The 16,870-nt window shown below is 33.0% G+C and overlaps 1 protein-coding gene across 3 annotated transcripts in view; it reads right to left on the reverse strand.

Moving 5' to 3' along the window:
* LOC111702288 (receptor-type tyrosine-protein phosphatase N2) overlaps positions 1–16,870 on the reverse strand; it is a 53,147-nt gene that overhangs the window by 35,980 nt on the left and 297 nt on the right. For 2 of the 3 annotated variants that reach the window (XM_023473930.1, XM_023473929.1), the window contains exons 2-3: positions 15,603–15,637; positions 13,934–14,039 (exon numbers count right to left, since the gene is read on the reverse strand). In XM_023473930.1, coding sequence (XP_023329698.1) covers positions 13,934–14,030 — 97 coding nt within the window. In that variant the 5' untranslated portion in view covers positions 14,031–14,039; positions 15,603–15,637. Of the gene's footprint in view, positions 1–570; positions 590–13,933; positions 14,040–15,602; positions 15,638–16,870 lie in introns of those variants that run through there. The other variant, XM_023473931.1, reaches the window with a different exon arrangement.

The raw sequence follows: 16,870 nt of genomic DNA on the forward strand, positions 1-16,870 counted from the left end.
CCTCCTCCAGCTCCCACTCTCAAGCTACAAACCGGGAAGAGGAAAGAGTGAAACCATGTAACCCGTCTGAGCTAACTTAGCTTCTAGAGGTTCGGAGAACTTGCCTCGTTACTCAGGGTTTATAAATCATACCTGGAGAAAACCCATGATCCGGGTATGGTATGTATCCGGGTATGGTTTAGAAATGGAAATGTAAGACGTGATCGACTAATACCAGAAAATCGTGATTCCGTTTAACCATTGTTAACTTAACCTTTCCGTTTGGGCTTACAAGAATCAGCATCTGTTTATTAATAAAAAAATTGTTTTTTGTTAAAAGTTTTTTCTCTGAAATGCAGGATGAAAACAAACTCTTAATTATGGCATTATTTATAAAATGTATCTAATTCTAGATAATATCTGTTATTATCGTATTTATCTAATTCTAGATAATATCTGTTATTATAGTATCATAATCTATGATTATCCCAGATTATTAATGAATAAGTTTAGAGTATAATCTTTCATTCTGGGAATAAAATTAAGCTTATTTGTATACAAACATTAATAGAGGTTATTAACCAGTCGTACTTAAAGAACATGATTATGTGTTTTCTGTATCTGAAACTGAACAGACGGAGAAGAGAGGACGGATAGGATAGAATAGTCTCGAGGTTGGAATATAAAGAGGATAAATACCAGGGATCTGTATCCAAGTAGAGAGCTGGAGAGAAACTGTAGGAGGACGAAACTAAGGCCTGACGTCAACATCATTCATGTTTCATCCAACCTTAATCCTGATCAACAGGTTCCAATCTGCAGACCCTGCTCATTCTCCGACCGGAGCTCTAAACCCTGCTCATTCTCCATCCTGAACACTAAACTCTGCTCATTCTCCGACCGGAGCTCTAAACCCTGCTCATTCTCCAACCTGAACCCTGTTAATTCCCTTACCTCAACCCTGCTCATTCTCCGACCGGAGCTCTAAACCCTGCTCATTCTCTAACCTGAACCCTGTTAATCCCCCTACCTCAACCCTGCTTATTCTCCGACCGGAGCACTAAACCTTGCTCTTTCTCCATCCTGAACACTAAACCCTGCTCATTCTCCAACCTGAACCCTGTTAATCCCCCTACCTCAACCCTGCTTATTCTCCGACCGGAGCACTAAACCTTGCTCTTTCTCCATCCTAAACACTAAACCCTGCTCATTCTCCAACCTGAACCTTGTTAATTCCCCTACCTCAACCCTGCTTATTCTCCGTCCAGACCACCAAACCCTGCTCGTTCTCCATTCTGAACACTAAACCCTACACATTCTTTGACCTGAACCCTGCCCAATCTGTAACCTGAACCTTGTTCATTCTCCATCCTGAACCATAAACTTGTTAATTCTCCAACCTAAACCCTAAACCTTGCTCATTCTCCGACCTATACCTAGCTCATCTCCAACCTGAACCCCATTTATCTCCGACATGAACCCTGCTCATTTCCGACCTAAACCCTGCTCATTTTCAACCTGAACCCATCTTAACTCCGACCTAATTCCTGTTTATTCTCCGGCCTGAACCCTGTTAATTCTCTGACCTGAACCCTGCTTATCTCCGGTCAGAACCGGAACCTTAAACTCATTCCATTCTGAGTCCTGCTTATTCCATCCTGAGTCCTGTGCTATCCAACCCTACTCTTTTCATTCTAAGCATCAGTCTGAATCTTACTTACTCTATACATTTAATATCTATATTCCATGTCAAAATACGTAAAATAATAAAGAAAAACATGCTTAGAATTGTACATCGTAGCAAATTGCAAAATAGTAATGTATGCAAACATAAACTGCTATTTCGAATAAATATCTAATTTTAAAATTATAATATCTAAAGCCTGAAAAGTATTTATTCCTGAACTCTCCCGCTTTACTCCATTTATATCAATTATGCAACCAAAACTTGGAGCACAATCCTACTTCAAATGAGGAAAACCATGGCACTGTTAAACCTAAACCTAGAACACTTTCAAACAAATCCCAAATCTCTTTACAATCCAAGTCATGAACCAGTCTAAACGTAAGGCTAGGGTGAAAATTATTTTTTTTTTTGTCTGTAAATGAAGGGTTTTCTTTAAAATTTCTTTACTATACCCTCCTTGATCACGAATTTGTGCAAAAAGCTTCTTTTTTCTATTTCTGTTAGCTCAGGTTTCTAATGCATAAATATTATCCTGAGATAAGGTTTGTTGTCCTTCCTCCAAGTGTAAATACATCTCAACCCAATCTAGCTCCTGAACCAACTAAACTAAACCTTAAGTAAACTCGACTCATTCGCTTATTTACGTACGGATTCGTTGTCTTTTTTATTTCAGCCACACTAAAAAAGTACAGTTCAGTGCAGTACCGCACCGTACAGTAAAGTAAAGTACAGTGCAGTGCACTAGAGTGCACTACAGTACAGTACAGTACAGTAAAATATAGTAAAGTAAAATACAGTACAGTACAGTACAGTACAGTACAGTACAGTACAGTACAGTACAGTACAGTACAGTACAGTACAGTACAGTACAGTAAAGTACAGTACAGTACAGTACAGTACAGTACAGTACAGTACAGTACAGTACAGTTTAGTACAGTACAGTACAGTAAAGTAAAGTATAGTACAGTACAGTACAGTACAGTACAGTACAGTACAGTACAGTACAGTACAATAGAGTACAGTACAGTACAGTAGAGTACAGTCAGTAAAGTACAGTAAAGTTAAGTACAGTAAAGTACAGTGCAGTACAGTACAGTACAGTACATTAAAGTACAGTACAGTGCATAAAAGTACATTTCAGTACAGTAATCTGTAATAAAAAGTCTACTTTTTTTTTGATTTTTTTCATAAATTGAATGGGAAATATAAAACTTTTTCTATTTTTACTTTTGTTTCGTATTTTAATAATATTTTTTACCCTGCACGATATTTATTCATTATTTTATATGTATATTTATACATATCTATGAATAAATTATTTCATTTAGAAAATTACTGTTTTGTTCGAATGGGCGATAAAAAACAATTTAGTATCCCAAAGGAAGGGTGCAAGGGGGGGAGGGAGGTAAGANGGGGGGGAATGAATGGTTTTCTCTAAATATAGACCGAGCTGACGTATACAGGCCACGAGGTATATTTAGAATGAATGCAACCTCGAACCTCCTGAATCCTGGTGAACTTTATTTTCTCCCTGTCAGCGCTATGTTTCAGAAAATGAAGTTATTTTTAGAAAAATTTCATTGTTTTGAATTTTTCATGATTTTTGACGTTGTTGCATGTACCAACGCTACAAAATTCAAGGAACTTACATCAGACGATTTTCTGCAAAAAGTACGTTTTTTGTTAAATTTTTATATTTCCAACTATATTTTTGATACAAAAGATGGATTTTCATATTTCCAACTATATTTTTGATACAAAAGATGGATTTTTTGTTACTTTTAAAACTTTTTAAATATTTGGGCTCTTTGTAAAAGCTTCCGCAATTGTTAAATATTAACAACACTTAAATATTTACAAACAGACAAATATTAGAATAGGAAGCATAAATATTAAAGCCTAGCCACGTGTTTTTTAATAACATTGCGGGAGTGGGGGGGGGGGAATAATATAAAAGAAGAGAAGGGAGAAGAATGAAAACAAAGAGAAAAATGAGAACAAAGAGAAAAATGAGAACAAAGAAAAAAATGAGAACAAAGAGAAAAATGAGAACAAAGAGAAAGAATTGATATAACTGAGAACCTTTAGAGAAGGAAGAAGAATGAGAACATGAAGAGAAGGGAAAAAATGAGAACAAGGAGAGAAGGAAGAAGAATGAGAACTAGGAGAGAAGGAAGAAGAATAAGAACAAGGAGAGAAGGAAAAAGAATAAGATCAAGGAGAGAAGGAAGAAGAATGAAAACAAGGAGAGAAGGAAGAAGAATTAGATCAAGGAGAGAAGGACAAAGAATGAGAACAAGGAAAGAATGAAAAAGAATGAGAACAAGGAGACAAGGAAAAAGAATAAGAACAAGGAGAAGAATGAAAACAAGAAGAGAATAAAGAAGAATGCTATAAAAAAAGAAAAAAAATAATAAATAAAAAGAATAGAGGAATAAGTACAGAACTGTCGGAGTTTTATTGATTCAATTTATACTTGATTACTACTTGTTCATTAATCAATTAATTTACACAATATAATCAATCTAGGCTCAGCTTGATGTCAATCCTACACTGTAACTGCAGTAATCCAAACTAATTACATTAGTTTACTGAATTGTTAATACACTTGTAGTTCTAATTCTAGTGTATAGATGTCTCTTGTAGTTCTAATTCTAGTGAATAGATGTCTATTGTAGTTCTAATTCTAGTGAATAGATGTCTCTTGTAGTTCTAATTCTAGTGAATAGATGTCTCTTTATTATTTATGGTTTATGGTTGGGTAATGAGCATCCTATTTAATCCAGGATTTAAACATTCAAAGTTTTTTTGCTTCTAATATTCTCCACACAATGCTAATAAAATAAATAATTCAAATATTTATGCCTTGATTAATTTAAGTTTATATAGTGTTTACTGTTCTACTTCTACTTTTTATTTTTATACTTTATTTTACTTAATAAGGATTCTTTTTAATTCTGAAGCAAGTTCTGGGAGTGAATTAAATCAAATCAGAGGCATGCCAGTTCAAACCTAAACTTTATCATTGTCATCGGACTAAGAATAAATGATATTCTCATTTTTTCATCTGAAAATCTATAATTTTCAAGAAAGTTATCAAAACTTGAAAAACTACCTATATATATCAACCTAATTTTTACACAAAAAAAGGTTTGAATGGTACCCTTGTTAATGAGATCCCACTTTTTAAATAGGAGTGTAAAGATAATAGGAGTGTAAAGATTTATGCTTTAGAATAAGATCACAAATGAATGCTTTATAATTTCAAATACTAAATTTAATGAAACAAGATTCTCAAATCTTCAAACGGATTTTCTAAATTCTTCATTTTAATATCATTTTATTACATTTTACCCCTACCCCCTGTGCGCAGAAAAGTTGTTTCTTTTTTCATAACGTATAGAGAAATAAGTATAATTTATAAATTATAAAGTTTAAATGAGATGATGAAAGAAGCGACATCTGAAGGTTTTTCTTTGGAAAAAAAAGTTATTTTTTAGAAACTTTTCCTGATCCCCTCTTTCCGCAAACATATTCAAAATCTTTGTCGCGGGAAATATTTGGAATAAATTTAATATACATATTTAATATCTTGTTTCCAACAATGGGCGTAAATAAATAAATTTTTTCACTCCTGAAAGATGTCGCTGCATTGTTCTTAAATGAAAGCTGGTTAAAACACAAAATGGCCGCTGAAAAAAAAACATGGCGGTTGGACTGGTCCCCCAAAGGTTCTTCTTTAATATAACCGGTTTGGTTCTAACCCGTCTACACAACCTAGAGGGTATTCCATAATTCTTATTTTATCATTTCCATGAATCAAAAAAAAATATATTTCTGATATTCTGTTATTGTTATTCCTAGGATAGAGGACCAATGTTTATATTTTAGAAAGGTTCTCTCTAGCTCTGTACTGTTGCAGTCTTGAATATAAATCAGAGCAGGGATAAATATGATAAATATTCTTTTTCACTTATTCCGTATTTATAAACCATTCGATCTTCAAGTAAATAAAAATATAAAAATGCGAGTCCTAAAAATTTTAATTTCTTATTCTGTAGTGTACATATATGTACATGTCGAATCTACATATATTTACAACAAATGTTACTAGGGGGTGTGGGGTGGTTAATGGTTAAAGCACAACTAATAGTTTGTCTCTATTTGTAGGTTAAGAGTATTAAAGCTCCTACAATTCATTCAATATTAATTATCCATCAGGTTTTCCTAACATGCTATAATCACATTATACAATGTGTACTTTTCTAACATAGTAAACAGTTTAGGAAATATTGGTTTCCACTGAACAGTTTAGGAAATATTGGTTTCCATTGAACAGTTTAGGAAATATTGGTTTCCACTGAACAGTTTAAATATTGGTTTCCATTGAACAGTTTAGGTAATATTGGTTTCCATTGAACAGTTTAGGAAATATTGGTTTCCACTGAACAATTTAAGTAATATTGGTTTACACTGAACATTTTAGAAAATATAGGTTTACACTGAACAGTTTAGGAAATAATGGTTTCCACTGAACAGTTTAGGAAATATTGGTTTCCACTGAACAGTTTAGGAAATATTGGTTTTCACTAAACAACTTAGGTAATATTGGTTTCCACTGAACAGTTTAGGAAATATAGGTTTACACTGAACAAATTAGGAAATATAGGTTTACACTGAACATTTTAGGAATTATTGGTTTTTACTGACCAGTTCAGGAAATATAGGTTTCCACTGAACAGTTTAGGAAATATTGGTTTTTACTGACCAGTTCAGGAAATATAGGGTTCCATTGAACAGTTTAAGTAATATTGGTTTCCACTGAACAGTTTGGGCAATATTGGTTTCCACTGAACAGTTTAGGTAATATTGGTTTCCATTGAACAGTTTAGGAAATATTGGTTTCCACTGAACAGTTTAGGTAATATTGGTTTCCATTGAACAGTTTAAGTAATATTGGTTTCCATTGAACAGTTTGGGTAATATTGGTTTCCACTGAACAGTTTAGGAAATATAGGTTTACACTGAACAGTTTAGGAAATATAGGTTTACACTGAACAAATTAGGAAATATAGGTTTACAATGAACAGTTTAGGAAATATATTGGTTTATACTGAACAGTTCAGGAAATATTGGTATAAACAGAACAGTTTAGGAAATATTGGTATAAACTGAACAATTTAGGAAATATTGGTATAAACTGAACAGTTTAGGAAATATTGGTATAAACTGAATAATTTAGGAAATATTGGCTGGCACTGAACAGTTTATGAAATATTGGTATGAACTGAACAGCTTATGAAAAATTGTATAAACTGAACAATTTATGAAATATATGTTTCTACTGAACAGTTTAGGAAAGTGCTAAGCCGACTTTGAGGCAATTAAATCAAGTTGTACACTGTTATACTGTACACCATACAGACTATAAACGGCAACACGGACCAGTACACCAAATGTATCAATCCCTACTAGTGAGGGTAATGTGAGAAAAATACGAATCTGGATGTTATTGTGTAATGGATATCCAGAGATACAGATATCTGTTTAGTTCAAATATATATTGGATTTCTATCCCCCCTCTTGAAAATAATAAGATCTGAAGTACGAACCTAGATTGGAAAATATTGTGAATCCTGACTCTATCCTGAAGCTGAAATATCCAGAACTCGGATTTGAGGATTAAATATTTTTACGATGAAGAAATTCCGGGGAGATAGATATTTAATATTTACTAACCATGATTAATTGCGTTTGCTGATTTTACTAAAAATGTAATTCTCGCTCTTTATACAGTCGTCGACGTTTATATCAACACAATGAAGACTTTTGATCTAATTTTTTAAATTTTACCAAGCTTTTAAGCTTTTAAATGGTCTTGCTATTCCAGCATTTTCTGGTTATCAATGTAATCTGCAGGATTAACATTAATATATATTATTGGGCTCTAGAGATGTTTAATTAACATTAATATATATTATTGGGCTCTAGAGATGTTTAATTAACATTAATATATATTATTGGGCTCTAGAGATGTTTAATTAACGAGATTGCTCAGCTACAATTATTGGAAAAAAAATCATAAAATGAGGCTAAAAAAAGGAAGTAACTATGTAATTAAAAATTTATATCGTCTAAAAAATAAAATCTGGTCGAAGTGTAATTAAGAAGATTTACTGTAAAGTGTAAGGAGAGGTTAATTTTTAATTTTTTTAACAAACAGGAACTGAGTCTTTGCCACAAAATCAACTTTTCTAATCCCTAAACTTTGCCTCTTATGGAGTAAACCTTAGATATTTTAAACTTCGATTATTCAATCTAACAGAATTCATAGTTTGAAATGTATAAGGTCTACGACACTGCATATTGCAAAGATATATGTATTAGAAAATCTGAATTTCTGACAAAGACTCAATTCCTTTATACTAAAAAAACTCTGTTGTCCTATCTATATATTCTGTAGCCTGCCTGTTGTCCTAGCTATATATTCTGTAGCCTGCCTGTTGTCCTAGCTATATATTCTGTAGTCTGCGGAAGAAAACACAATAACAGAGGAAAACTATGAAATAAAGTTTTGACACAAAAATATTAATTATTTAGTAAAAAAAAGTTTATAAATTTTCTCTTCTTCTTTTAGTACATTCAGCTGGAGGCTACTTTTAAGTTGTTTAATCGAACAAGTTTATATTTTAAAATTATTCCTTCTGTAATAATTTAAATGTTTAAAGTTCAAAGCTCAAAGTATAAAAGGAAAACTGTATGCTTCTTATATATTAAAAATTAAATCAACCCTTTGCTCCTGTACACTATACCCCCCTCCCCCGGGTCCACGTGTACCGGAAGGGGTTAATGTTGATTATTCCGGAAGTATATAAAGAGAATATATAAATACCAGATATTGTACAACAACTAGTAGTAATATATATAATATACTTTTATGAATGCACTGGCACAATAACAAATATTAAATAACAAGGATAGAAAAGGGGGAATATATTTTGTCCCTCCCTCTCCCTTCTTGAGAGCACATGATTGGTAATATGATATTAGCACTGATCTGGAGACAGGATACATGGTTGACGCGGACTGCACTGCCCTAGTAGCCCGGACGGGATTTACTTATAAAGATGAAATTGATTTTTGTAGATAATCAATCATTCAATATGGTCATGTAGGGAACAAACATTATTGTCTTCATATCAACTCTGCACAGTGGGCCAAGTGGTTCCAGGGAGGAAACGTTGCTAGTACTTAGTCCTTACGACCTTGCGCTTTTCCAATCCGACACGTATACCTACTTGTTAGAGGCCTAGTATAAGTCAACCCTACATCCTGTCTACCTGATCCGTAAGTATCACAGTGGACTAGGGTCAATTTATTTCGAACCAGACCGACCCCTTGTACCGGCTCAACCCTTTCCAACTTTGATGGCACGGCCAGACTTTTTACAGTACCCTGCCTATCATAGGCCTATTTGACCTATCCCACTAGCTCAGTTTGCTGTGCTCTGAGCAACAAGTTTTGCTGTTTTTTGAAATCGATCAATATTTTTACCATGGACGGTCCCTTGAAGGGGTAATAGTTAAACACTGTTATTATTAGGATAATATTAAAGTGTGTATAAACTGTATAATACTGTGGAATGTATTCGGTTTATTTTATATACAGTATATAGACAGGCAAACATAACAATTATTACTTTGAATGGGCATATTTAGCTAAACAGTCACACAGTTAAAATACCATTAAAAACAGTGAACAGAGTCCTTTATTTTATTAAAAAGAATTCTTTACGTTTATTTTTAATTTTTATTTGCCGTTTTTCATAACGTAGTAACCACTATCTGTCTGTTTGAATGTTTAAGTTTTCAATCATAACTTACGAACCACTTGACCAATTTGCCTCAAATTTGAATTGGGGAACTCGGAAGAACCACGGAAATATTCTTAATCAAAATTGAGTGAGTTAACTTTTATAGGAAAAAATCCAGGCAAAACTGGGTTCCCAGGCTAGTATTAAATATTACACATGGATTTGTTGTCATATTCATTATAGTGAGACACCCTATAAAGGCTTAAAACAAATACCCACCACGGGAGTTCATATAAATATATAAGCATATATATATACACATATATTTATTGTGTATATTTAATAGTGTTTGTCAGGCTAATTATAGGCTAATTAACTGTACTATAACATTAACAAGAGCAGTTAACTAATGGTGCTAAAAATGGAACTTGACAAGTGCATACAATGCCCCGTCAAGGCATTAACTTTGAGAAATTGCAGAAGTGAACAATTGGGATATATAACGATATATACCGATAAAATGCTATCAACAAAAACATTGAGTAATTTTGAACCTTGACTTTCTATGTCCGCTATATACATCTTCCCCAACCAGAAAAATACTTAATATTTGTAAAAATCTAAAATTACAGTATTTTTAAATTCTACACTTCAAAATTCTAATTTTAAAATGGTTTGAAAGAGTACAAACAACAAATTTGTTTTAATTACTGTAAAATTTAGAAATTAATTCTGGGAAAGGTTTACTGGCATTCCACGAATAACTTAGCGACCATACAAATTCAGAAAATTGCAACATAATATACAAATGTGGCGAATGATAATCGATGACTATAGGTTGTAATATATGAATGATTTGTTTGAAATTAAATTGATTTTTTACGGTCTAAGTCATATGTTGCAATTTTCTGAATTTGTATGGTCGCTAGTCCTGTGCATAGTGCATAGAGCGAGGTACAGTACAAACTGGGACCGGAATGGTTGTCCCGGCTCGGAAATTCAAATGTACTACGACTGCCCGTGGGATAAGCTGAAATGATCGGCAGCCTCGACAAAAAAGTTGATCAGAGAAGATAAATTGAAATTAATCCGCCATCCGAGGCTGAGAAATCTGATCAGTGTCTTGATTCTTTAATCATCTTATGATTAATCGTTTGTCTATTCTATTTTTAATCAAAACATTATTTTTTGTACAATGTTGATTTATTCATTGATTACAGTTTGGGTCTCAAAATATAGGACTTGCAGATTTTTGATATAGAAATAATTAATAAAATTGTTAAAATCTATACTTTTCAGTCTAGAGAAACGACCAAATTTTCCACAATATTAATCAAATAAAGGTTATCAGGGTTGTGTTGTGAGTGTCGGACTTCTTTATTTAAATATACGGTTACTGGAAATTACAACAATAGTTCCTTTCGACATAAAAAGACCAAAGTGATTATTTTTTATATAAAAATGTGCGCGGAAAGTATGATAGTTCTAATTCAGAAAGATAATGTTTCTGCTCTGATATTATACTGATAGCAATATCATATATGTTTATACCACGCTGGGGAGATATTTTTAGAAATAAGAAAACCCGGGAAACCCATGGATTAAATTTAACAGTTTAGACCTAGTTCTAGTTTTTTATTCCCTATATTTTTGCAATCCATATCATATACTTTTGATATTTCAAACTATGAATTCTGTTGGATCAAATAATCTAAGTTTGAAATATCAAAGGTTTCTGGCAAAAACTCAATTCCATCGTTTTGGACTTTTTTGTGCACATATAAAACGGGGGTGTATAAATCAGCAATTACCGTAAAATATTTCAAATTGTAATTTGAGATTTTTGGTTTGAAATTACCTTTAAACAATAAAATAAAAAAGATTTTCAGGTTTATAAAACACAAAACTTTCATTTTCTCATAAATGAACTTTTGGAATTTTTATCTAATTTCTAACTTTTTCTTTTAACTTTTTTATCTTTGATTTTTTTACAAGGTTCAGTCGGAATTTCCGTCTCAGAATAAATATTAAATTACAATTTTTTAGAAAGTATATGAATTGAACATTTAAAAATAGCATAAAGTCTGAGACTGGAAGAATGTCACAATTTCAATTTATGGAATATGAAAGAAATTGTCTGAAATACGAAAATTTGAAATTTCTTAAAAAGAATTGTAGAAAGTGTTTGAAATAAAGCTGGAGACAAGGCTCTCCAGGGACTAGTCTTACATAATAAACATTCGATCCTATTCAGAGACAAAGTACTTGCTCCCTACTCCTCCTGTATAGTTTAAATTGCAACCTACCTCTCCTATTCAGAGACATAGTACTTGCTCCCTATTCCTCCTGTATAGTATATATTGCAACCTACATCTCCTATTCAGAGACATAGTACTTGCTCCCTACTCCTCCTGTATAGTATAAATTGCAACCTACCTCTCCTATTCAGAGACATAGTACTTGCTTCCTACTCCTCCTGTATAGCATAAATTGCTACCTACCTCTCCTATATAGAATAAATTGCTACCTACCTCTCCTATATAGAATAAATTGCTCCCTACCCCTCCCTCCTATATAGAGTATATTGCTCCCAACCCCTTGTATAAAGAATATAAGCGACCTATAAGGCTAGTAAAGAATATATTGCTCCCAACCCCTCATGAATAAAATACTTGCTCCCTACCTCTCCAGTATTGGATTTATTGCTCCCTACCCCTGAAATATAGGATATATTGCTTCCTACCCCTCCTATATAGGATATATTGCACCCTACCCCTCCTTTCTAGAATAAATTGCTCCCTACCCCTCCTATATAGGATACATTGCTAATACTTTCCACCCCTAATATAGAAGATATTGCTTTTTATCTCTCGTAACTCTATCTCTAGTATTGCTCTCTGCTCTTTTTTTCTCCCCCCCCCCCTGGAGAGTATATCTCCTGATTAAATTGAAATATCAAGTAAACAAACCACATAATGTCAACATAAATCTTCTTTATTATAAAAAATCTAGAAAAGCCCCTGTCATTACTTTAAAAGAGTAAAACCAGGGATAAACCTACCATTAAAAAGATCCTCTACATGTTTTAAAGGGAATGTAGGCATAATTTCAAGTAACCCACCATTTTAAAAAGAGGCGTGTCCGATGAGGAAGGGAACTCCGGGACGCCATGAGCCTCCGCTATGCAGACACGAGCCTCCCAGATTTGCTAGGCAGACCAAGCCTTCACTTTGCAGACCAAAATTTTTTTTTTACATTTTTCATTACAAATGAAAACCAAGATTAAAAAAAACTGTTTTGTATGGTGATGGCTCGTTCACTGTATTGCGGAGGCACGGTCTGCATAGCCGAGGATTGGTCTGCATAGTGGAGGCTCGGTCTGCCTAGCAAATCTGAGAGGCTCGTGTCTGCATAGCAGAGGCTCATGGCGTCCGGGGGTTCCCTCTTTCGTCCGATTCACACCCTTTCAACCTTTGACTGATCAAGGATGACAGACTTATCCTTATTTTCAAGATTTCAAGATTAAGTTAACTGTCGCTTTAAACCAACGAAAACTATTTTCATTTCAAAGCTATCAAACTTTTAAGCCAATGTTAAAACTTAAGATTGGAAAATTAAATCCCGTTCACTTGACTCATCAGAAAAAATATTTTTATATACTCTAGAAAGCCGGTTTACCGCGCTCCAAAAACCAACAAAATGAAACTCCAAAAATATGCTAGGATTGAAGTTAAGTTGCTCAAATAATAATCATAGAATTGTGTTGCTCTAAAAGCTCTACAAATATTAAAATTAAACTTCAAATTTAAAAAGAGTTAAAAACAAGTTTCTTCTGATAGCAAAACAAAACAAATTCTTTAAAGAAAATATTACTTTTTAATTAAAACTTAATTTGATTATTTTTCAGGATCGATAAATCTATTAACATGGTGAATAAAGTTCACCTTTTTCTATAATTACTCAGGAAAAATACATGAAAAGTAATAAACTATTATTAAGAAAAAAATATTCATTTAAAAACTTCGTAGAAAGATACAGGGTGGTTAAAAACGATGATTATGATCAATATACTATTATTTTTAAGAACATTTTTGATAGATAACCACAAAAAAACCTGTAACAGTTTTGAGACACATGAGTATGAATTCTAAAACATGAAAATATATGTTCTAAACATAGAAATCAAATATACTCGTAACCAATATGTAGATACAACACAGGTATTACTATTTCAAATATTAGAACACATATTGTAATAACATGAAGGTTTTACAGAGGTATTACTAATACAAATATTAGAACAAATATTGTAATAACATGAAGGTTTTACAGTGATCCCATCAGACCTTTTCATCATGAAAGTGTTCAGTAATGAACGACAACAACAAAAACGTTTTTATGGTTTTCAAAAATGATGTAATCACTGTAGACCTGTTTGTTTACGTTGTACTCACCAACATTTTGTGCTGACGCTGCGGCTAGAACTTGAAGAGTGAATATACACCCCTGGAGGAGAAGAGAAGACCGGTGTGCATCCCTATCCGGGATCATATCATCCTCCTAAACCCAAGGTTGTATAATAAGATTGCTTACTCTCGATGCGCTCTAATGTACGGAAAATGTTGTCTCATTAGCATAGATAGATAAAAATCTCATATGACGTCACTCTCACCTCTATAATAAGTGACGTCATATGAGGTTTTTATCTATCTATGCTTAGGAGACGACATTTTCCGTACATTGGAGAACTTCGAGAGTAACCGATCTTAAAATACAACCTTACACAACGCCGCATATTTAAAGGGAGAGTTCGCGAAAAAAATTAAAGGGGGGTATACTTCTCTATCTGTTGCGTCTATAAGGAGAAAATTGTTAAAAACGACTAATACCGAAGAACGTAGTGTCCATACTAGCTCAGAAATATGCAACATTCAACTCGGATCGTAAACAAATCAATTTAATTCCAAACAAATCATTCAGATATTACAAACAATAGTCATCGATTATTTTTCGACGCATTCGTAAATAGTTGATATTTCATAATATGTTGTATTTTTCATGATCTGAGATTTACTTTTGAAAACATTTCTTCCTGTTTCGAGGGTTTTTGATAATGAAGAGGACATTTTCATACTTTTCAGGAATGTTCGAAAATCCAACGCCAGCCAAAATAATAATAAAAAATATTATGAAATATTAACTAAATACGAATGCGTCGAAAAATAATCGATGACTACTGTTTGCAATATCTGAATGATTTTTTTGGAATTAAATTGATTTGTTTACGATCTGAGTTGAATGTTGCAGCTTTCTGAATTTGTATGGACGCTGCGTTCTTCGGTGTGAGTCGTTTTTAACAATTTTCACCTTATAGGCGCAACAGATAGAAGTAGATAGTAGCGATCAAAAGCGCTTTTTTATCGCATTAAGCCTATACCCCCCTTTCATTTTTCGCAAACACTCCCTTTAAGGAGAAGTGTTTATTAAAGGAAGAGGATAAGATTAAATCCTCGATTTACAAGAAGCCCAAGATCAGAACTTTTAAAGGAAATGAGTCTTTGCCACAAAATTAAATTTTTTAATCCATATATCTTTAAACCCCAATGGTGTAAACTTTAGATATTTCATTCATAGATTATTTGATTTAGTATATTTCAAAGTTTAAAATATATAAGGTCTACGACATTGGGTTGCGAAGATATTGGAATCAGAATTTGTGACAAAGGCTCAATTCCTAAGCGTAAATCTACAACGTCTTAAAACTTGATATCCAAAGTTAAAAGTTAATTTAAGGCGATTAAGTGCTTAATCCGTGAAAACAGCTTCAATTGGTTGAATCTTTAAAAGTTCCGACCGACCTCCGATTGACGTAATTGAACCAATCATAGATTTTAACTTGTCTACTCCAGTATTTCAGAAATAAGAGATGAATATGTTTATAAAATAGTTTGTACTTATCATTTATTATTGTTTACAATTTATTTATTATTTAACATGTTGTTTATTTTATTATTATGTTATTTCTTTCTAAAGTTCTTAGAAACAAGATGATGAGAGTTTATTTTAAAGATGAAATAAAATATTTGGGTTTATTTTGGATTAAACAGACGGAGGAAGGTTTACCTTTACATCTCCTCGTCACTAGTCCTTCCCCATCCCTGCAATAGGGTTAAATATAGCCTTACATTGGAGTACAGGATGCATAGGGTTAAATATAACCTTACATTGAAGTACAAGGTGCATAGGGTTAAATATATATGAATAGTGTAGTTCAGGGTGCATAGGGTTAAATATAGCCTTACATTGAAGTCCAGGGTGCATAGGGTTAAATATAGAGTAGTTTAGTTCAGGTTGCATTGGGTTACATGTACAGTAGTTTACCCCAGGGTGCATAGGGTTAAATATAGAGTAGTTTAGTCCAGGGTGCATAGGGTTAAATATAGAGTAGTTTAGTCCAGGGTGCATAGGGTTAAATATAGAGTACTTTAGTCCAGGGTGGATAGGGTTAACTATAGTGTAGTTTAGTCCAGGGTGCATAGAGTTAAATATAGAGTAGGTTAGTCCAGGGTGCATAGGGTTAAATATAGAGTAGTTTAGTCCAGGGTGCATAGGGTTAAATATAGAGTACTTTAGTCCAGGGTGCATAGGGTTAACTATAGTGTAGTTTAGTCCAGGGTGCATAGAGTTAAATATAGAGTAGGTTAGTCCAGGGTGCATAGGGTACTGTACTGTATTATACAGATTGACTTTTGGAAGTGAACTACATGGCCTGTACAATTAGTAAAGGATTAACGTACATCATCACTCTATATACTATAACCTCGCTGAATATACTTCATAACAATCCTAACAATCCAACATCATATCATTTTCGCCACCCCCTCAAAAAAACATATGTTTGCGCCCTAAAACCATTGTAAAAATAATGTAAAGCATAGTTGTTTTTCTCTTCCGAAAATATTTTCAGATTAATAAGGTATTTTTGTTGGTTCAGAATAAAAATCAATGTTACTCCGTAATAAATGTCAAAAACAATTTGAACTTTTCATTAGAGTTTTACTCCGCAACAAAATTAGAAGTCTACAAAAAATCAAGTTGTGAAACAGATCAAAATAATAAATTGCCCCCCCAAATAGTAAAAAAAAGTTTATAATTTAAAAAAGAAGGAACTCCGTTTGACGTTTTACCAACTCGTGACGAAAAATGTAAATTTCTTTGATTTTCGCGTATTTTTATAGTTTGTATACTGTATATGGCTGTCAAACATATTGTTTACTCTAATGTACAATATTTCCCGCATTTCCGTCATTAAAAGAATAAAACATGAGGGACCTGTTGACCATATGTTTAAATAAAAAAACTTCTTATTTTTAATAAGCATATCTAATATG

Source organism: Eurytemora carolleeae, unplaced genomic scaffold, assembly GCF_000591075.1.
Source record: "Eurytemora carolleeae unplaced genomic scaffold, Eaff_2.0 scaffold245, whole genome shotgun sequence".
Classification (NCBI taxonomy): Eukaryota; Metazoa; Arthropoda; class Copepoda; order Calanoida; family Temoridae; genus Eurytemora; species Eurytemora carolleeae.